The sequence below is a fragment of the Filicampus tigris genome, chromosome 15, assembly GCF_054856515.1.
Source record: "Filicampus tigris isolate MCC_2025a chromosome 15, RoL_Ftig_1.0, whole genome shotgun sequence".
NCBI classification, from domain to species: Eukaryota; Metazoa; Chordata; class Actinopteri; order Syngnathiformes; family Syngnathidae; genus Filicampus; species Filicampus tigris.
Window position 1 is genome coordinate 2554832 of NC_141231.1, and position 22782 is coordinate 2577613.

Sequence of the window (22782 nt, forward strand, 5' to 3'; positions counted from 1 at the left end):
ATCCGGTGTTTCAGTGCCCAACCCTAAGGGGGACACAGCCGTGCATGTGTCTGCTGAGCAATTCATCCTCATTGTCAATATCTTGAAGCAGATGTAACGCCTCCTCTACTCTAAAGCTTTTTTTTTCAAGATACATGTATAGATCATGGTCAACAGCAGTCTTTATCAAAAGGGTCAAAAGGGGGTTGGAGTAATTAAGAAAATAACGTGCTAAAAAATAACGTGCTAAATTGACAGCCCTAAACTATATATATATATATATATATATATATATATATATATATATATATATATATATATATATATATATATATATATATATATATATATATATATATAATCAAAACAAAATTGTGCAAGTGCATACATCTTGCACAATGTTGGAGATTTTTTTCTCTTATCTTGATGTTTGTGAATAATGCTCAACACTGCCTCTCATGCTTCATTTTGCCTGCTGTAACCAGTTAATTTCCCCGATGTGGGAATCATTCATTCATTCATTCATTATCCATACCGCTTATCCTCAGGGAGGCTTATTGCAGGGAGGCATGGCTGCTGTGCACACAATCATCTAATTTAAAAGAACAAAAAGCCAAGGTCGTTGGATTAAACATCCATCCATCTATTATCCTAACCGTTTATCCTCACAAGGGTCGCTGGCGTGCTGGAGCCTATCCCAGCCGGCTTCGGGCAGTAGGCGGGGGACACCCTGAATTGGTTGCCAGCCAATTGCAGGGCACACAGAGGCAAACATCCGCACTCACAATCTCACCTAGGGGCAATTTAGAGTGTCCAATCAACTTACCATGCATGTTTTTGGAATGTGGGAGGAAACCGGAGTACCCGGACGAAACCCACGCAGGCACGGGGAGAACATGCAAACTCCACACAGGGAGGCCGGAGCCGGGATCGAACCCACGACCTCTGAACTGTGAGGCGGACTAGCTAACCAGTCGGCCACCGTGCCGCCCATGTGGGAATCAATAAATTATTTTTCTCCAAAAGGTAAACATTTTGGACTATTGCTGTTGTTTAATAGTTTTGTTTGATTTTCATTCTGTCGATTATAGAAGAACAGTCCACAAATCCATGTGCATAATCCATAAAAATACATACACATCTCCACAAACATTAAATTCAAAATGGCTTGCAAGGGTATAGGACATGGTGGTGTTGATGCTGTTAATTTTAAACATGATGAATAAACAATATGCGATGTTTCCTCTTAAGGATTCAAGAAACTAGAGCTGTATTTATCACTAATGGCATGAGTGACTTGCATACCTTAAGTACAGGGGTCATGATAACTTTATGTAGTATTTTAGAAGTCCTTCATTTGAATGGAATTCATTATCTGTAAAAACATAATTGACACGTTGAACAGATTTATATATTACCAGATAGATTTCAATAAAAAATTACAGAGATTTTCACTCAAAAATGTAAAATGAACAATAATCACCTATGGTATATGTCACTTCCAATTATACTACTGTGCTTGAACGCACCACCAGCTCGACAACTTTTAGAACACGCCCGCCATTCCGACCTCACCTTCTACGCAGCCAATAGGAGTGCGTCGACGCTATTACGTACGATAAATACGTGCTAGGTTGGATTGTACGGGAAGCTCTATGGTTATATTAAGCGGTCAAGTCTACACTTGAGTTGGAATTTTCCGTTTTACTTCGCCTATTGGAAGTGTGTATGTGTGTAGGACGCAGGTTTAATGCAACTTGTGATAAGATTGAATCCATTCGGTACATTAATCATGGGGCTTTTTGTTTAAGCAACGTGCTAGCTTTGAACTACACGTAAGGCTAGCTTGTAGCCATAATAACATACACAGGTGGGCACGAGATCTACTTCGTTTGTTAAATTTGACTGTAGTCCACTGTTACATGGAAAGCGACTGGAGAACTATTAAAAGTAGGTTGTCAACAATCTAAGCTTGTGGACTGAGTGACCTCCAGACTATATGTACTACTCCCACTTCTTGAATGGATACTCGACACTACTAACACATTAATAAGCTTGACATGACGCGTTCTGTTGGGAGCGTCATTCGGCACACCTTGCGAAACTTTTAGTTTTGTAGTTTTGCATTTCTTAAATATGCCTTGCCGTTCAGTGACGAAGTTTTTGTTTGTTGGGAATCACGTGGCGAGTCTAACCTCCCTACGCGGAAGCCCAATTCGCCCAATTCACACTTCGTCATGCAACTCTTCAACCAAACCAACATATGGATTCAAACCTGGAAAAGTAGCGGTGGTTACCAAGACGACGAGATATGAGTTCGAACAGCAACGTTATCGTTACGCAGGACTCTCCGAGGAGGATCTAAAGCAGCTGGTGAGACTTTAGTGTTCCTACTTGATGCTAAATGCTAATTAAAGATTTTTTTTTTTTAACGATGACTTTGATTGTGTTTCGCAGCTTGCTATGAAGGGTTCCAGCTACAGTGGCCTGCTGGAAAGGCACAACATCCACACAAACAACGTGGAGCACATTGTGAAAAGCCTGCAGTAAGAGGCCACCAGATATTCCCAGCTGCACCTGTAGATGGTATTTTTGATTTGTGTTGCTACAGTGAATGTGTGTGAAAGGTACTTTGAAATATGTGTTTCTAGGAAAGAAGGAATTGAAGTTAAAGTGGTGAAAAGGGGTGAATATGATACCGAAGTAGTGCATTGGGCAGATGCCATCATATCTGCTGGAGGTAAGAATGGTTTGGTTGTACATGCAGATGTTGGCAATAGATGAAAGGATTCTTTAATCTAGGGCTGAATAATTAACCAAATTCGCAATATAGTACAATATAGTATGTTTGTTGGTAGGCTTTATTTTTTTAATATGTATATTTAATTTCTTTCTTTCTATTTCTCGCTTTCTTATGCTTAATGTGCAGTCGACATGTTTACATGTCTTTGTTACATGAAAAGTTGAAGTGATAAACCCATTGATTTGTTTGCGTTATTCAGAGGTGGGCGCGTCATTTGTAAGTGGTCGGGCCACCCTCCGTCATTGTCAGTCCGTCATTATTTCAAGCCGAACTAAACTGTAATCGTCAGTCCGTTATCGTTGTTTTAATCGTGCTTCTGTCATAGCCAAATTACAGTTCGTCGCTGCTATATTAGGGTGTCAGTAAATTTCACCGCTCCGCTAGTCCATCAATCAAAACAAACAAACAAAAACAAAACCACAAAAAAAAAAAAATGTCATAATTTGATTAAAATGCTTACTGGAGTGCATATCAGTATATCTATATCACACAGTGGTGAGCTTCACAAAGCCCCATATACACTTCTTTGCCAACTTAATCTATTGAACTATTACGTACAGCAGGAGTACGCTGGTGGCTGCTTGCCACCGTTTTAATTCCTAAAACACCAAAAGGTTTTACTTTAAAGTTTAAAGTGTTTGCTTTAAACAGGATGCCGCTCTCTCCGCATTGTAGCCAAGGGTAGACTCCAATGCAAGTCGGTCGCATTCCTCCTGTTTATAAATCTGTCCATGATCCGTCAGATAGTGATGGCTAAAATTAAGTGGGGCTTCGGATCGTGTCTCGTGCAATAGCGAGTGCCAAATGAAGCTCCGATTCTAAGCGTGGATCAAGATTTCATCTGCTATACTTGCCACAGTACAGCAGGTGTCAGTAGTGAGCTAATGTGAATGAAGCCTCTAGTGATGAACCTTTAGCTGAAGCAAAGAAGCAATAACCCAGTGGGTCAGGAGCCCTCATTTTGCCCATCACAACTGTCAGACCGAACGTGAGCGTTCTCTTTCGAGCGTTATTGTTGTCATGTGATTTGACTTTCTGCCTTATGCCATACTTGTTTGGTCGAATTAAGTAAAGAAGTCGTAGTGAACGCTTAAAAGACGACAAGTCAAAGTCTTTTTAGTAAGTTAACAACTCCAATTGAAGTAGATAAACTGTCTTTCATATATTAATTCATGGTTCAATTGTCTTTTTTAAAAAAAATCACAAAATACAGTTGCAATATTGAGGGGGTGGTCGTAATTAGATTTTTCAAACTCCTTCAGGCCCAAGTGGGCAAGTAAATAAAGGCGTTAAACATACAAAGGATTCAGTTACAGTATAAAGTCAACAACACGGTCTCCAACTGCAGTTTGTTTTGTTAGGTGATGGGACAATGCTGCTTGTTGCCAGTAAGGTTTTGAGCAAGGACAAACCAGTTGTTGGAGTCAACACAGACCCTGAGAGGTACAACACAACACAGCAGTGTTTGAGTTTTACTTGGTAACAACTTCTAAGGATGTTAAACACTATTGGGTGTTTCTTCTTTTATGTCTCTGCTACAAGGTCCTCCTCATCAAAAAAAATGACAAATTCTTTGTATTTCGTTCTCTAATAAAGGTCAGAGGGTCATCTGTGCTTGCCTGTAAAGTACACTCGCAAATTCCCAGAGGCACTGGGGAAACTCTGCCGTGGTGAGTTCAGGTGCGTAATTACTTGCATATTTTCTTAGACTTGGGGTGAACTGTTAATTCAATAATTCATCGTGAGATAACAAATCTACATTGCTATTTAATAGTAATCCATTGAATTATCTTTTACAATGTGTGTGGAAAAGATGTAGATTAAAATGTGGACAACATTGATACTGGATTGCACTGCATAGTTCAAGAGCTCATAAAACGATTTTTGTTTTGCTCTAAAATGTTACAAATTCAGATATCATCATAGAAAGATAGCCTCAGATCAGAATTAAGCCTCTTCCAAATACAGATAGGAATTCAATGCATATTTGGTATCTCTCAGTGCAAATGCAGTTTAAATGTACAGATTAGATATTTCAAGTCAGTGCAAGTTTAGCATCATCAAAATACAGAGGCATGCATTCCAGATCTGTGACATTTTAACAGTTTAAAGCAAATTAAACAAACTTAAACTTCTTAAAACACACTTGGAAAGTATTCCAAAGCGGCTGTTCTCACTTTCTCGCTGTAAAGATATCTGTTGTGGTATAACATTACTTTGAGAAAACTACTCACCCAGTTCTCCAAATAAGATGCAGAGCATGCTTGCCTCAAGCTTGGTATTTGTCAAAGAACAAACTTCACCCCATATAGGCGCACTGATGACAGTAGATTCGGCAAAAAATGAACAGAAGTTGTCAGTAACCGTGGCAACGTAAGATGGCTGCCCTCTGCCTTCAACACGCCCCCTGTCATTGGGTGTTGCAAAGAGGCAACGACTGCCCCATGCTCAAGCAGGACTCAAAATAACACCTCAATGAACAATTTTCTGTCTTTTACTGCCCCCAGGTGGCCATGGCTGGCACACCACAAGGAGCTTCATTCAATTGATGCAGTGTGACAACAAAATGTTTTTTTTTTCTATTTAATTTTATAATTATGCCATTACTGTAGGTTTTTTTAAATAAATTACAGTGTCATGGAGTGCTACTTTCCCTCATTAAAATACACCTAACATTTTTTGTTGTTTTTTTAGGGGGGGTGGAACAGATCCCAGGCAGGGTGTGGGGGGTGCTAGTTAGTCGAATTATTCTTTTTTAATTTTATTTATTGATGTATTTATCTTTTTATGTTGTCGAAGTTGATAGTCGGAAATGCTAATGGAAGTCGGATCGGCCTTTAGGTGATTACTATTTGGTCCGGCTGGACAAAATGACGGCTAAACGGACGGCGGAAGGCGATAACAGACCGCAAGTTTTTAGTAAAATTCCCAGCTCTGGACATACAGATAGTATAACAATACTCAAAAAGCATATATTCTTCCTAATTTGTGAATAACGAGTTATAATAATAAAGCTCAATCGCTACTTTCTTCTTCTACTCTTCTTAACATAATGTGTATACTCCATGCATGCATGGCACCACAGTCTGCCTAAGAGGCCGAGGTGCGCACAGGAGAAACAACCAGTATTTCTTAGTTGAATGCATTCATTCATTTTGTGGTTGTTCTTTCAAGTTATATTCAAAGTTGAGTTTTGGTACAGAATAATCGTGTATATTCATCATGATTTATATAAATCAAAAAACGTTTTTGCTCCATAATCCCTAGTAAGTAGCATGGGGGAAAAAAAATGGATGGATAGTTGTACAAGGGAGCAACTCTGGGCTCAGCTTCTCTATGCTACGTTCAGGTGGCAGTGGCGTCAAAGGATTCGATTGCATCTTGAGGGCACCGGAATAAATCCCACTCCGCTCGACCTGCATGAACAGCAGCTGAGCCTGGAGCAGCACAGCCAGGCCCACCGCATCACCACCATGGACAACCAACAGAGTAGGCGTTTGTCTGAATTCTGTGCCCTTAACTACACTTGTTTTTTTGTTTGCTCTTCAACATGCACTGTCTTGTCGGTTTGGGTGGGTTCTCAGAAACTGGAACACTGAATGAAAGCTTCTCCAAGCCCAGTCTTCTCCCCGTCAGGAGCCTGAATGAAATCTTCATCGGAGAATCTCTTTCGTCCAGGTAGCGCTCTCAATTCAAACGTGACGCATCAGCTCATCTGCTGCATTGTTCATCTCAACTCGGCTGTCAATCACTGCTCGAACTTGATGTTCCTTCAGGGCGTCGTACTATGAGATCTCAGTGGATGACGGTCCGTGGGAAAAGCAGAAGAGTTCAGGGCTCAGCATTTGTACAGGAACAGGATCCAAAGCCTGGTAGTTACACTTAGCTGTGGGTGTGTGTGAGCGTGTGTGTGTTGGAGAGGGACCCAGCATTGTTGCTTGTAAATGTGCATTTCAGCAAACTCTAGTCTCATTAGTTTTCAAGCTATTTCGTGACGATTGTGGATTTTTGCATCATCAATGAAATTATTTGTGCCTGAGCCCGTGCCTTTGCGTAAGAAAAGACCCACTGTACCTACTGTGAAATAAACGGCACATTCAGTAAAGTTCTAGGGCTCGCTTGAACAGTTTGAATGTGAAATCTCAAATCTTATCAAGCCATTCTGGGGCAAAGCCGTCTGTGAAATAAAATATGGCAGGGTCCAAAATTGTATTAACGGTTCAGCCTGAACAATAGTAGTTTTAATTGATTGTTAGAATTGTTCTCTTTTTCCTATCTACAGGTCATATAACATCAACAAACTTGCTGAGCAAGCGGTGAATGAGATCCTAAAAATAGGTACATCGTTTTAAAGTCTGAAATCAAAGTATGTGTACAGTAAACAGTCAACATGCTGCCCTTTTCTTTCAGGAAAATGTCAAACGGGCCTTGCCATTCCACTAAACTTTGAATTTATTGAGAAAGGTGAGCTTATAAAACACTATTATTCATAGTTTATTTGATTTTTTTTTTTTTTTTTTTAACACTGTTGCATGTGTGTGCTCTTAGTTACTGACAAGTACAACGAGTCGCTGGTGTTCAGTCCCGAGGACAGACGATTGTTCTTCAGCATCCGAGAGCCCATCGTAAACCGAGTGTTCTCCAGCAGCCGGCAGAGAGGCTTCGCCAGCAAGTCAGTCGCTGACGCTCCGCCACCTCCTCAAGTCCAAATGTTTCCTCTCTGAACTCTGCTCTCCCTTAGGGTGTGCGTTCGCTCTCGGTGCTGGGACGCCTGCATGGTGGTGGACGGCGGGAGCTCATTCGAGTTCAATGACGGCGCCATTGCAACAATCAGCATGAGTGACGACGATCAGCTCCGCACAGTTGTCTTGGATAACTGAGGGAAGTTCCGACCGAGCACATAAGACTGGCTTTTCCTAAAATGAGTAAACCACTATAGAACCGCGTGGTTAAGGGAATTTTTATATTTTTTTTCAGCCCTGGAAGAAAACGTTTTTGTTACACGCATTTTAGTCCCTATCCCAGTCGTAGTTAGGTCATGCCATGCAACACTTGACTGAAGCAAACCAAACATTCACCTGAGTGGGAATTACAATACTGTTTGTTCCTATTAATTTCCTCTTTTCTCCCTCCATCTTTTGTTTTTGGAAGAGGAAACACACAGATTTGTTTGAAAATCTATTTTTGGGATATATTTTTGTAATTGTGCTAGCCTCCAATAAGATTGAAAAACAATAGTGCACTAAAGAGTGAAAAGAGGGCCTTTTGCTTCTCGTCTTAGGTCAAATATTCAGTAGAAAAAGCTATACAATTTGAGTGCTGATATATTGAAGATGCATATCAAATGTGGGAGTATGTCATACTGTGATTTGCAATGTGCCATGGGGACTTTACTGTTTTAATGTGTTTTTAAGTCTGAAAATGTTTCATTCAATTTGCATCTTTCTGACATCTACTTATACAATAAAAGGTATGACTGGTGCTTAATCTAAACTGTTGGACAACCTAAAGAAAAAACAGTCTTCACATTCAACCTGAAGGACCTGCTGACACCAATAAAAAGGAAATTAAGGTCAAAGGGTTTGGCACTCAGTGTTTTTTCTTTATTAACAGAAAACAAGTTCACATGAGACATTAAATGTGGAAAGTAGCTTGTGTAGACATGGTTCAGTGATGAATATGTGGACACTTTTGCGCATAATGGTTTATTTAATTGAAGTAAAGTATATTTGACCAAGATATGCGCCTTATACGGAAATTCCTTGTAGAAAAATATAATCTTTACACCAATGACACTGAATATAATACAGGTTTGAGACAAACTGTCACGAATACTGAAAGACGCCATGCAAAGATTATTTAGCCACACTTTCAACATACTCTATACCTCTGAACAGATGTGCCATTTAAAAGCTAACAAGTAGTTTCATTATTTTCCTTAAAGTAAAATAACCTAAAAAATTTCTTTACAATATGTTCTATGGAGCCCCACTAGACTAAACACAGCATTCTGATTGTTACTGTGTTTGTGGAATATGAATTAAGTAGTAAAATCCACCAGTTTTTCTCCATCTCTGGGGCGGCCATTTTGTTACTTCAGTCGACTGAAAATGACTTCACAGTTGCTCAGGTCTCAGCTTCAGAAAAAAACAGGTGAGCCGTGATTGGTTATTATCTGAGCGCGAAGCAACTCTGATGTAATTTTCAGTTGACACGTGACAAAATGGCCGCCCACTGAGATGGCTTAGGTGGATTTTGCTGCTTAACATTCCACAAATACTATATTAATCAGAACGCTGTGTTTAGACTAATGGAGGTACATAGAACATATTGTAAAGAACATTTTGGGGCTGACTTCCTCTTTAACCTACAAACGTTTTTCTATTTAGAACATCTTGACCTAGACCATTAATACCAACAAAATATCGCTCCCTGCACTGTGTGCGTGTTTTGGGGTCAAATGCAAAAATCCTTAGAATCTGAACCTCAGTCGATTTTTCCTGTTCCACATGCTGTGGCCGCCAACTGTACCCGTGACGCTGGCAGGCGTCGGTCGGGCGATGGCAGAGAAAGGCAAAGAGTTGATGGAAATGCGGGGGCTTTCCTTCTTCAATGACGACAAGTGACTGTCATTTACAAGGCCGAAGATCTCGAGGCAATGCATCGTGGGGAATGTCTTCCTGAGGTCACTGCAAACAGAACTCAAGTTCATTGGAATGACTGCTCAAATCGAGAGCCGCATCGAGGGCGGGCGGAACCTACGTGAGGGCGGCAATGTGAATGTGGTAGCAGCGGCTCAAGGACAGATGGTGCAGATGCTTGAGCTCAGAGAGCACAGGGAAGCAGTCGGCCATCAACTGAGTGCTGTCACTGGAATGAAGGAACACGGGACAATGTAGTACACAAGAAGAACTTAGCAAAAAAAAAAAAAAAAAAAAAAAAGAATCCATTGGTTCTGTACCACTACAGCTGAAAGGGGAAGTCAACCCCAAAGTTTTCTTGACAAGAATATGTTCTTTGCAGCCCCACTAGTCGGAACACAGCATTCGGATTAATATTGGGTTTGTGGAATATGAGTTAAGCAGCAAAATCAACCTATTTTTGTATATCTCAAGGTTTTGTAGCTTGCTGCCGACTGAAAATGACATCACAGTTGCTCAGGTAACAACCAATCATGGCTTAGCTTCAAAAAACAGATGAGTTGTGATTGGTCGTTACCTTAGCCCTAAGCAACTGTGATGTCACTTTCAAATGATAGCAAGTGACAAAATGGCCGCCCTATGAGATGGCTAAAAACAGGTGGATTTTGCTGCTTCACTCATATTCCACAAACACAATATTAACCAGAATGCCGGGTTTCGACTAATGGGCCTGCATAGAACATATTCTTGTCAAGAAAATGTTTGGGGTATACTTTGGTGACTTGACCACTTTAATGTCAATATGATTTTACACCAGATGTACTTTTTCTACAAGAGTTTATCACTGTTCAATATTTTTGGAGGGGACTGCATTCATGTCTCTAATGAAAGACAGTGGCTGCTGGAATCAAACTGTTGATGAAAATAGAAGACTATTTTGTAATTGTTGTCAAGATCAGGTAGCATATGACTCTTTGATGTTCTTGATGAATATAGACGAATACAGTGGTACCTCTACTTACGAATGTCTCTTCATACGAAATTTTTAAGTTACGAAACGCCTCAACAGGAAAATACTGCCTCTTCTTACGAAAGAAATTTCAGGATACGAAAGGTAAAAATACAGTATGGGCTGCTACTCGCAGCTCCGGAGTTTACTCAACGTAACATACTCATAGCTGCTCTGCCATTGGCTATTGCCTAGCATCTTCCTGGCATCCCATTGGCTAAGAGGGACCTCTACCGTATGTGTCTATGTGTGTAGATAGTAGGGGTGTAACGGTACACGTGGGTGTATTAATACGTTTCGGTATGGCATGTTCGGTTCGGTCCACTCATTAGCGCGAGCGCTACTGACTTTTGCATGCGGGAGAGGAGGGTAGCGGCACAAAAGAGAGAGCCAGAAAAGAGCCAGAGCTCGAAGGTCCCCCCCGCACACTGCAGTCTCCTGTTTGAGAACATTCTGGCTTTCCTGGTAAAATTGCCGATGGGGAAAGGTACGTGTACATGTCCCAAAGTTGTGTGCCGACATTGCTCCACGAGATGGGCGGCCATGTTGCAGATAGCACGTCTAACATGCACGGCATCATCCGACTGTGAATGTTTCGTAGATGAGGGAGCCAAAACGTCAAACTTAAATAGCGGGATTTATCATATTGTAGCGTCTTACAGGAACACGCCGTCAGACGTAGTTTAATTTTAACGTTTTTATTAATCCAAGTACAACTGCTCACGCTCTTCTTTCTCCGCTGCTCCACTCGCTTGCTGTACGATGCATTCATGAACCTCGGAAACATAACAACTCAGCAACACGCAAATCCGACCACAACACAGATAACCCAATTCGTTCCAATATGCTGTTGAACATTCAAAGATTTCAATGCCAAAAGAGTGTATACAATTTCATAAAGACTTTTTAAAATTACTGTATTTTTTTCATTATAAAGAGTTTTAAGATAGTTAGCAATAATTGTAACTATTATTGTATGTATGTTTTTTTCCATCACAAAAATTGTAATGTGTTAAGTGTAATGACAACTTGTCTTTAACTTGAATACTTAGATGTGTCATAGTCATAGGCTGTTGCTGCTTAGTATTTAAAGATTTCAGTGTCTTAATAATTTACAAAATTAAAAGATCTTTATTGTTAGTGTATTTTTTATTCTGGTGTAATTCCTTAGAATACCACCCGAATGGTTCGCTTTTATTTATTTTTTCAAAAAAAATGTACCATTTACTTATCATATTTTCAAAATAAACAATTTTTTTTTTACCGAAAATATACCGAACCGAAGTTTCCAAAAAAAAACGAACCGAAATGTGATTTAGCGTACCGTTACATCCCTAGTAGATAGATATGTCTATGCAGCGTCCTCGTCATTCGCCCCTTGGGCCATGAGGTGTTCCGATAGTTTTACGCGAATTACAGTATTCGCTATGGACCCCAAGAAAGTGATGGAGAAACGAAGAAAAGAAAAAAAGAAGATTGTTTTTTTTTTGTCCATACAAACAAAGCAAGAGATAATAGAAAAGTATGAAAAGGGATGTGTTTTGTTGATCTCGCCAAAGAATATGACCGTAATGTATCGACAGTTTCCACGTTATTAAATCAGTTGTTAACAAAACGCCAGGCAAAAACCACTTCTGAGAGAGAACATGAACCAAAGAGGGCAAAAAGCGATGAGGACAGCAATTAAAAGGTAAACGACCATCATTTTTATTCTTTATTTTTACATTATGCTCAACTCTCATTTATTGTGCAATAATCTAATTGTAACGTGTATGGGTTACATGTTTTGATGCATTTTTATGCTTTAAAAAACATTTGTCTGAATTTTGGGGGGCTTGGAACGGATTAGGGCATTTACATGGAAAACGCGTCTCTACTTACAAAATGTTCTAGTTAAGGAATTTCTTCCAGAACCAATTAAATTCATAAGTAGAGGTACCACTGTAGTACAAATACTTGGTGTGCAGCAGAGCTTGGCGCGCCTAACCGTCACGAAGTTCCCGTCTGCATATTTAGCCAACCCACGTGGTCCCAGTCTGCCCCTCGTCTGCGACAGTCAATCGACGTCGAGAACTGAATGTACACGTCAGGCGCAGGCGCCACACAAGCAGACGCGCAGCCAAATAAAGTAAAAAAAAAAAAATCAAATAAAAACAACAGATGCACACACACACGCGCAGCATGGTGATCGGTGAAATACGGGGCACGTCATTGCGTCTGTGGGACCGAAAGGTATACAACACTATTTTATTTTGTATTTATTTTCCGGTGTGCCGCACCTGCGCGCGACGTACCGGTTAAGTTCGTTCTCGACGCCGTTTGGCTGACTTGGACCGACTGGAACCACGCGGGTCGGCTAAAAACTTTGATTAGGCGATGCCCAGCTCTGGTGTGAAGACTTGATGATTAAAACAAACATACCTCAAATCTAGTGTGTGAATATCGGGACATCTTGCAACCAAGACCTTCACATCTAGAAAGAGACAAAACAGTCATCTCAGAAAAAGCGCAGCATGTCTGTTTTTCATGTCTGGTGTTTAAAAAACGGAATAAAAAGTGCCATGTGGACTGGGATACATCTGTCTGTCTTATAAAAATGACCCCCCCCCCCCCCCAAAAAAATTAAATAGTGGATTTCATAAGGGTTTCAAATTGAAAGATGTGCCCCGCTCACCATCTAGTGTGAGGCCATCTCTGTATCCACTGAGGTTGAGGTGTGTAACAGTAGAGCTGACATGATTTACCACGCTCTTCACATGACTGCTGTTGAAGTGGCACCATGATATGTTCAACTGTTCTATTCTGTGAGGAGACAACAAAAGGAAATGAAGATGAAGGCGTTCTCTTGTATTTGGGGGTGGTCGCACAAATTATGGACCTGGAGCAGGATTGCAGCATGCTAGCGAGTGGACCGGCAGAGAAGTCAGAGCAGCCGCTCAGGTTGAGCTGCCGTAGGTGCAGATTCTGGGCCAGACTACTGCAAGAGAAATTTGAACGTCAACGTCCAAGTACTATTATTTCAAAAACATCAACACTGAGACTGATTTTATTTTTATTCTTCTTCTGTATTTACATGTACATTTCAACTGACACATATCCACTACGGCTGCGTTTTAGGGAGACGCCAATTATTATTTATCTTTTTTTTCTTTTCTTTAAATCTGAAGGCCGATAAGAAATCAATTTACAACTGGTTTAACGTCGGAGATTTATTATTTAAATTTTCACTTAACTTTATAAGAGCTGCTGCTGACACTGGGAACTCTATACTTTTGTTTTAAATTAGAACGAAAACAAGTGATATTGAAATTTTGGAAAACTATTGTTGGAAACTTCAAGCGTAGTCAATGCAAACATTTTTTTCAAGAATATGTTCTATGCAGGCCGACTAGTTGAAACAAGGCAATATGATTAATATGAAATATGAGTTAAGCAGCAAAATCCACTCATTTTTAGCCATCTCAGGGGGCAGCCATTTTGTCACTTCTGTCAACTGAAAATTACATCACAGTTGCTCAGGTAACGGCCAATCACGGCTCACCTGTTTTCTGAAGCTGGGCTATGATTGGTCGTTATCTGAACCCTGAGCAACTGTGATGTCATTTTCAGTCGACAGAAGACAAAATGGCGGCCCCAGAGATGGGTAAAAACGGGTGGATTTTGCTGCTTAACTCATATTCCACAAACGCAAAATTAATCGGAATGCCGTGTTTCAAATAGTGGGCATGCTGGGAACATATTCTTGAAAAAATTTTTTGGGGGTTGACTTCCGCTGATGACTCTTGAGAGCTCATAGCACGTTTTGTTCGACTTTGAAAACAAAGCTGTCTATTGTCTCTATATTTAAAATTAAAAGAAAACATCTTCAACATATTTTTTGTTTTTTTTTTTATATCAATGGGCCATGATGCATGTCCAAACTGCACCACTTGGAGCAAATACATACATAAAATAGAAATATCTAAATGATTATATACTTGCAGTGTAAAACCAACTTCAGAATCTTTTTCTTCAAAAAAAGGTGGCGTGTGTGTGGTTATGGGTCATGACACACTATTTTTTCCCATTCCCTGGTTTCACCATGAAGAGTCCAAATCAGGCCTTTTTATATACTTGTTGATAAAAACAGATATCTGCCAGTGTGACTCGTGAACATTATATTATAGCGATTTCCTGACTTTGGAAATAATGGGGGTAGTTTGGGGCATGTGGGGAAATGGTTTCAAACTAAGAATGTCCAAAATAAACTGTACATACTATTTACACATTTGTGTCTTTACTGTCTGATACCACTGATTACACGGGTTTTGGACACGTGCGCATTGTGGGTTGTTTTGGGTATTCACTCAGTATAAGCACAGTGATTAGGGTCACTTGAAATAAGATTTAACAGGGAATACAGAAAATTCTACCTAGTACCTCACTTTAGAGGTGATAAGCAAATTCTAATTCCTACCATCTGCTAGCTATAACCAGTAGCAAGCTGTTGTTGCCTACAACCACAGAAGAGACTGCAGAGAACTAACCTGATAATGTTGTCAGAGAGTCGCAGGCCTTCCAGACTAAGACACTCTAACAGATTACAGTTACAGATGATACTCTCAAGGGTGGGTGTGGTGATGATGGAGCTGGAAAGGTCCATTTCAGCAATCTGCAGTGTGCTAACAACAGAACAAAATGCAACCGTTTTTACGTGTGTAATAGGAAAATTAGAGTACCACTTGCAAAAAACAGACATGTACGGTATCGCACAAAAGTATCGTCCACACCTCACACTTTTGTAAAAAAAAAAAAAAAAACATTGTATACCTTTTCACAATACTGAAGAAATGACACTTTGCTAGACACCATGTAATGAAAATGTTCAGATTGGGTCCAATCATTCCCCTCCCCCGGTGTCATATGACTTATCTATGGGTTAAGGGGTCTGAGGTGTGTTAAGTTTGGTGTTATCAATGTCACACTCTTATAGTGGAAGTTCAATATGGCACGTCATGAAGAAAAAAAAAAACAAAAAAAAAACTGAAACTGAGCTTCAGAAGATAAAGCGATTGAACAGGACATGTTCTGCTCATAACAGGCCTCGCCATGGTCGACCCAAAAAAATGGAGTGCACCTGATCAGCTTCATATCCAGCTGTTGTCTTTGGAAAAAAGATACGAGTGTTGCCAGCATTTCTGCAGATTGAACGAGAGGTGGGGTCAGTCTGCAGGCCAAGGATATGGATTTAGTAGAACCTGATCCTGTGGTCTGATGAGACCAAGTTAAATGTATTTGACTCGGATGGTGTCACACGTGGGCGGCATGGCTCAGGTGGGTAGAGTGGTCGGGAAGCGACCCATAGGTTGCAGGTTCAAACCTCAGCATGTGTGACCATGTCACAAGTGTCCTTGGGCAAGATGCTGAACTCCCAGTTGCTGCCGATGCTACGTGAGCAGTGTGTTTGGCCTTCAGTCAAGGATGGTGGTGGGAGCGTCATAGTCTGGGGTTGCATGTGTGCTGCCATTGTTCATCGAGTGAGCCATGAATGCTAACATGTAATGTAACATACTGAAGCGAGCTTGATCCTATTTATTTGGAAACTGGGTCAACAAATTAAGGAGCCCAAACACACCTGCATGATAACCACTGCCTTGCTAAAGAAGCTGAGGGTACAGGTCATGGATTGCTCAAGAGGCACAAGGTCCCTAACATCCAGCAGCTCTTTGATGCCATAATGGACGAGTGGAAGAAGATTCCAGTGGCAACATGAGAATCTTTGGGTGAAGTCAGAAAGGGTTACGGCAGTGCTGAAAATAGTGGTGACCTCACAAAATATTGACACTTTTGGGGACACTGTGGACATTTTCACTGCGGATTGTACAGTTCTCACTTATTTTGCCAGTATCTTAGATACCAATGGCTGTAGGTTGAGTTATTTTGAGGGCACAGTCAATTTACACTGTTATGAAGGCTGTAAGAGATGTAATTTTTGTGAAATATACAAAAGCATGTGCAACACCATCTTGAAATGGAAGTCAACCCAAACATTTTCATTACAAGAATAATGTTCTATGCAGGCCAACTAGTCGAAACACCACATTCTGATTAATAGTGTGTTTGTGGAGAATGAGTTAAGCAGTAAGATCCACCCGTTTTTGTTCATCTCAGGGGACGGCCATTTTGCAAGTTGCTGTTGACTGAAAATGACATCAAAGTTGCTCAGGGCTTAGGTAACGACCAATCGTGGCTCAGCTTCAGAAAATAGGTGAGCCGTGATTGGTCGCTACCTGAGCAACTGTGATGTCATTTTCAGTCGACAGAAGTGACAAAATGGCCACCGCCTGAGACGGCTAAAAACAGATGGACTTTGCTGCTTAACTCCTAACCTACAAACGTAATAATTAAGAAGATCGCCATGTTTAGACTAGTGGAGGCACAAAGAACATATTATTGGAAAGAAATATTTTGTGTTGCCTTCCCCTTTAAATATATACTACAACTATTGGACTTAATAGTAATATTAATAAATATAATAAAAATAATAACATTTGTAATAATAATAATAAAAAAATATATTTTTTTAAGGTCGATTAAGATATTTGGCTCAATTAAATTCTGATAACCGTTTAATGGACCGATTATTTAAAAAAATAAAATAAAGAAAGAAAATAAAAAATGAATAAATAACTTGGTCTCATAACATTTACAACAATAAACACAAACATTTTGACTCCTTTACAGCATTTTATCCTACAGCAGAGAAACATCAGCGAAAATCATGTTTTTTTTAAATAAATTGGTCAGGACCGACTACTCATACAGCTGCTGTGCAGATATGAAAACACCTTTGACCAATATTCTGTATATTCAGTACGTATTTAGTTTTATTTTATTCTTCTATTTGTACAGTTTATACATCCACATCCATATATACACAAAGATAAAAAAAAACCAACAACAACAAAGGTTTAATGACTGATTAACTTTCCAGCCAATCTGGCAATCCACGTAACTCTGGTAGTCAAGCCACATGAATGCCTGAACTCACCACATGCCCGTTAGTTGCAGGTTGTTTATGAAAGAGCGAGGGCATCGTAACCTGCGCACCCCCGTCTTCAACACCTGCTCCAGTGCTGGACCCATATTGGTCACCCCCTCCAGGTCCACACTATTCCAAAGTGACTCATCAAACCTGGAAGACACAATCAAGAAAGAGTGACACCATCAATTGCAGGGATTCTCAAAAGTGTGGGCATCCTTTAATGGAACGATTCTTAAACCTTTAAGGGAGGGAGGGGCGGCTGACAAATTTTTATAAAATGGCTGGACTAAGCATGGCCGGAAGTCGATTTTAGTCCGGCCCACCTATCGGCCCTCATGCATGTGACGTGCTTGCGAGGGGGCAAAATTTCATCTCAGCCTACTCTGTGAAAGGCTTCTTTTTAGGCTTCTTTCTACTCCCGCTTTGGCGCGAATGACAACTGATGTTATAGGGATTGTGGTATTGCCCCCCAACATCCCCGCCCCCTCTTGTAATGGTATGTCCCAGTTGCAGGTGGGAGGCACGGGTTACATGATGTGACAATAAGGAAATACAAACACTCTTGAGCGCACGTTGCTGTCTCATGTCTCTTCTTACACAAACAAATGCCACGTTGATTCACATGACTGACGCATTGTGCTGTTGGTGACATGTCTGTAACACATGCCACGCACACATAAGGATTTGTTGCTGCTCTGATCGGTCCATTACATCACATTTTGCGAAGACATACAGTTTCCCACACGTAGAGGAAGCCCCACGCAGCTCATTCCTGCTGCAAAGCAACTAGTTTAGCAGCGTTGTGTGTGGAAAGAATTTACCCACCCACATTGCCCCTTAGCCGCCACCTTACAGATCGTTTTCGCAATAAAATTAAATGCATCATCTAGTCATCTCGGTCCCTTTATGGTTGTAGCAGGCACGATATCCATTGTGGTCGCTGACTTTTTGAAGCGACGCCCCCCGACTTGTTTCAAAACAACTTGTGTCCACGAGTATATATATTGTTATTATTATTACTATTTTTTGTTCTGGGGTTGTTGGTTTTTTTGGGAATATATTCAAGATGCGCGCAGCACTGACTCAAGGATGACGCTAGCACATCAAGGTGGAGTTCATGCACTTCTCTGGCGTCTTCCCTATTTCCGGAAATACGCCATGGCAAACCAGCTATGTATAGTGGTTTGTTGGTATGCTTTTATTTTGAAGGCCAGGAAGGAGGGGAAGTGGGGAAAATAAATAAGTAACTTGACTTCTGGCTGGCTGTTGGGCCCAAATAATTATACAATACAACAAATCCAGCTCGGGGCTCGCAATGCAAGTAAGCACACGCACGTTGGCTAAGTACAACTGGCGCATTTGAAGCGTGTCCACAGCGGGTTCAAATTGTAAATTAGCCAGCTAATGATCTTTAAAAAGCCTCTACCGTTAGAGCTTTTCTCCCGCGGCGACGTCAATCATGGATGCTTTTTTTTTTGGGGGGGGGGGGGGGGGGGGGGGGGGGGGTCGGAGGGCTGAATGGGGCGGGGGTAGACAATGTTTATGAATATGGCTGGGGGGTCGCGGTCGGAAGGGTACCCAAGTCAAGGGTGGAGGGTCGCAGCCGGACGGGCAAAAAATGGTCAAGTGCCCAGCTCTGATAAATTGCCAACATCAACAGTGGCAACTGGAGTGGTGGCAAGGCATTTGGTGAAGGTTGACAGTTTTGGAATTATGTTTCGATCTGCTACAGGGGCTGAGATATTATTTATTTTGTAGGTGGCGAAAATGTCAGGTTTTCAAGGGTGACTCCAAAGACCACCGTAGGTTTTAGAGATGTCTCACGAGGGGCTTCAGGCTCTAATGGGTTAATCAAATCGATGGAATTCTTGATTCTAAAAATTTTTCATGGTGTCAACCCCAGCGAGCTACTGTATTTTAATGTTGGTGATAAAAGTGGTACTTTTGGGTACATATTTTTGAGGTGTTACTTTGTGTAAAAAAAAGTTTGAGAACCACTGACCTATTGTGTATACAAATAGGTGTTGCAAGTTGAAATAACCTCAGTGAGGGTTCATAAATAAAAAGACTTGGCATTGCTAATTAGTAATGATCCACTCAGACTACAATGATCATCATCTTGTTGCAGTCGCGTGCGATGTATATATATATATATATAAAAAAAATCTTTAGAGACAACTCAAGACTTACGCCAAACGATGCCAGCGTCGACAAATGATGGATGTCTTGAGGAGGTCCTGCAGAGGGAGGAAGAAGAGGATCCTGAGGATCAACTCGTCTGGAAGCTGGTCCCATGAAATGCCTGCAAGGACATAATCAACACATGAAAGATTAAAACCGCCATTCGCCAGAAGAGGGAAGGTTGAACAGTTGCCTGGGAGTTGTGGTCCTTTTACTGTGTGCTGCCTAGAAGCGACGTCATCTAGCGGCAGACAATAAAAAAAAAAGCGCCACCAGATTACGTCGGTCCTAGAAAACAGCCGTTCTAGCATCTGAATCCTCTTCTTTTGTCAATTAACTCAGCCCGAAACGGGACGCTAGTACATGTGCCCTCGTTTTGGGTTCACATGAAAAAAATATTTAAAAAACAGTATAGTACAACCGGGTTTAATACTTCGCAACAGGAATTCAAGCCACAGCCATCTCAAACCCCTTCTCAAGGTTTATTATCTTTTCAACCCAGATGTTTCTTTTTTATTTTATTTTTTTTAGCTTTTCCTTGGCCTCATTTGAGGTTAAGACCAGGGAATGTTGTTAATATTTGTCAACTGTAGGCCTGTGAAGCCCTTTGAGACTCTTCTGTAATTAAGGGCTATATACTGTACAGTGGTACCTCTACTTACGAACGTCTCCTCATACGAAATTTTCAAGTTACGAAATTCCTCAACAGGAAAATACTGCCTCTTGTTACGAAAGAAATTTCAAGATACGAAAGGTAAAAATACAGTATGGGCTGTCACTCGCAGCTTTGGAGTTTCCTGAACGCAACATACTCATAGCTGCTCTGCCATTGGCTAGCCTAGCATCTTCCTGGCATCCCATTGGCTAAGAGGGACCTCTACCGTATGTGTCTGTGTGTGCAGATAGACAGGTAGATAAATAAATATGTGATGGATATGTCTATGCAGCGTCCTCGTCATTCGCCCTTCGGGCCATGAGGTGTTCTGACAGTTTTATGTGAATTAGAAACGAGGAAAAGAAAAAAAAGAAAAAAGGAGAAAATCGTTTTTTGTCCATACAAATAAAGAAAGAGATAATAGAAAAGTATGAAAAGGGGATGCGTTTGGTGGATCTCGCCAAAGAATATGACGGTAATATATCGACAGTCGCCACGTTATTAAATCAGTTCTTTACAAAACGCCAGGCAAAAACCACCTCTGAGAGAGAACATGAACCAAAGAGGGCAAAAAGCGATGAGGACAGCAATTAAAAGGTAAACGACCATCATTTTTATTCTTTATACTCTACTCTTTGTTTGTTTTTTCACATTATGCATAACTCTCATTTATTGTGCAATAATCTAACTGTAACATGTATGTGTTACATGTTTTGATGCATTTTTATGCTTTATAAATGTTTTATGTCTGAATATTGGGGGGCTTGGAACGAATTAGGGCATTTACATGGAAAACGTGTCTCTCCTTACAAAATTTTCTACTTAAGAAATTTCTTCAAGAACCAATTAATTTCGTAAGTAGAGGTACCACTGTAAATATATTTGATTTAACTTTAAGACATTGGTGCTGTTATGCATCTAATTTAAGAAGCAGTGCATTAACTGTACCTCAAAGTTTGTGGACCATTATACCTGAATTTGACTTTATAATTTTGAGCTTTTACTATACAATACTTCTAATGATGTTTTTTCTAATGTTGCACAGAAGAAATACACCAAATAAAAATAAATATTAAAACAAATAAAAACTACCGGTAAATTAAAATGAAGGGTTAAAAAAAGTAACAAAATTACTCTGAAAATTAATGAAACAAACTAAATTTAAAAAACAAAATTCAAACCGAACTATCCTGAAAATTCCCAAACTTTCACAACCCTGATTCTCACCCGATACCGATTCTTTCCTCTTCCGTGATCGTCTGGAAATTGCAAAAGGCTTTCCGTCATTTTCTTTGCCCTTGCTGACAAAGTGTTGCCGTTTGTGTCCAGGTGACCACTGTTGAATGAGCTCCGTTGGGGTGTATTCAGTGTCCAGGCCCTCAGTCAGGGATTCTTGCCGCTTGCGCTTGCTGCTCCTCTTGGCCTGGGACAACATGGAGCCTTCGACATCCAAGCAAAACAAATCCTGCAGAGACACGCTGGGTGGAAAAGAAATTAATACGCATCATGTTTTGTATTCTAAATACGGATCAAGGGTGACAATATTTTGTTCCGTTTTGTTTAAGATCTGTGGAAAATGCAAAGAGACTAATTTCTTGCAAGATAGCTTTGCCCGCCATATTGAAGGAAACTTTTGACCGCGCAAATCCAGAACAAGTCATTTTAAATACAAAAAACCAAAGTGCATACAAAATTCTGGGGAAGTTACAGAAACAAGGACTCTACGTGCAACTGTTTGCCCCCTAATACGAGGTTTATTAAACTACGTAGAAAGGGTAAATTGAGCGGAAGGCTCAACGACGACAAAGCGCGGTCGCCTGTGCGCAAAGGGTAAGCCTAGTTCTTTTTGCAATCTGGCAATTTTAAAGCGACGTCCTGCTTGATACACTTTTAGCATTGCACATTCACAAACTAGAAATTTATTAAGCATTAAAGAAATGGCCATTTAGGAACTGAACACCACTGAGATCGCCGAGTTCCGTTTCACGGGGGATGCAATGCCCGAAATTTTAATTTCAAGTCACGCTCAAATAAATTTAACCATACCTGTCTCCTGGCATCACCTCCGTTCCAGGGTGGAAAAGTGCCAAAAATAGTAAACTTCATGCACTGGATTCCACTACGACTATTACTAAATGCAGCAGCCAGCCAGCCCTCCAAGTAGGACGCTTTTAAACTCACCGCCAGCTGCAGGGCGCCTTGCACCAAAACGTCACTTACCCCGCGCCGATTCTACATCCGTTCTCGCGCAGGTTAATCCGCGCATGCGCGCTCTCAATCTTTTGCTTTATTTTTCCCACAAGGGACACGAATTAAAATCAGATATTCACGTCATTTGCACTGTATGATCGATCACACGTAGATCATATTATTGGCGTTATTGCAAGAAAGGAAAAACATGTTTTTCATACGCTCATATCTTAGATCAGCACAGTGACAAGTGAAGTTTATTTTAAATGCATCCCCACAAAAACTTAAAGTGAAAACTGT

The 22782-nt window shown here is 40.6% G+C and overlaps 2 protein-coding genes across 2 annotated transcripts; one reads left to right on the top strand and one right to left on the bottom strand.

Annotated features, from left to right (window-relative positions):
* Positions 1-397: 397 nt before the first annotated feature.
* Positions 398-8360, top strand: nadk2 (NAD kinase 2, mitochondrial). Its single transcript, XM_086052945.1, has 12 exons — positions 398-2352; positions 2437-2525; positions 2631-2719; positions 4144-4225; positions 4379-4462; positions 6132-6271; positions 6367-6460; positions 6559-6654; positions 7065-7120; positions 7193-7246; positions 7331-7454; positions 7524-8360. Exons 1-12 carry the CDS (start codon positions 2116-2118, stop codon positions 7660-7662), a joined length of 1284 nt encoding a protein of 427 aa, XP_085909071.1. The 5' UTR covers positions 398-2115; the 3' UTR covers positions 7663-8360.
* A 39-nt stretch (positions 8361-8399) lies between these two features.
* skp2 (S-phase kinase-associated protein 2, E3 ubiquitin protein ligase) lies at positions 8400-22531 on the bottom strand. Its single transcript, XM_086052946.1, has 10 exons — positions 22339-22531; positions 21520-21770; positions 19647-19758; positions 17463-17606; positions 14959-15093; positions 13311-13409; positions 13107-13234; positions 12854-12905; positions 9545-9652; positions 8400-9471 (listed from the first exon to the last, which is right to left on the bottom strand). The coding sequence occupies exons 1-10, from the start codon at positions 22350-22352 to the stop codon at positions 9255-9257; spliced, it is 1260 nt and encodes a 419-aa protein (XP_085909072.1). The 5' UTR covers positions 22353-22531; the 3' UTR covers positions 8400-9254.
* Between the last annotated feature and the right edge of the window lie 251 nt (positions 22532-22782).

Coding starts and splice junctions, on each gene's coding strand:
- nadk2 (XM_086052945.1), top strand. CDS start 2,116: ATGCCTTGCCGTTCAGTGACGAAGTTTTTGTTTGTTGGGAATCACGTG. Junction 4,226..4,378: donor GTCAACACAGACCCTGAGAG/GTACAACACAAC, acceptor TCTCTAATAAAG/GTCAGAGGGTCATCTGTGCT. Junction 7,121..7,192: donor GAATGAGATCCTAAAAATAG/GTACATCGTTTT, acceptor CTTTTCTTTCAG/GAAAATGTCAAACGGGCCTT.
- skp2 (XM_086052946.1), bottom strand. Junction 9,653..12,853: donor ATTCACACACTAGATTTGAG/GTATGTTTGTTT, acceptor CCTTCATTCCAG/TGACAGCACTCAGTTGATGG. Junction 9,472..9,544: donor ATTCACATTGCCGCCCTCAC/GTAGGTTCCGCC, acceptor TTCTGTTTGCAG/TGACCTCAGGAAGACATTCC.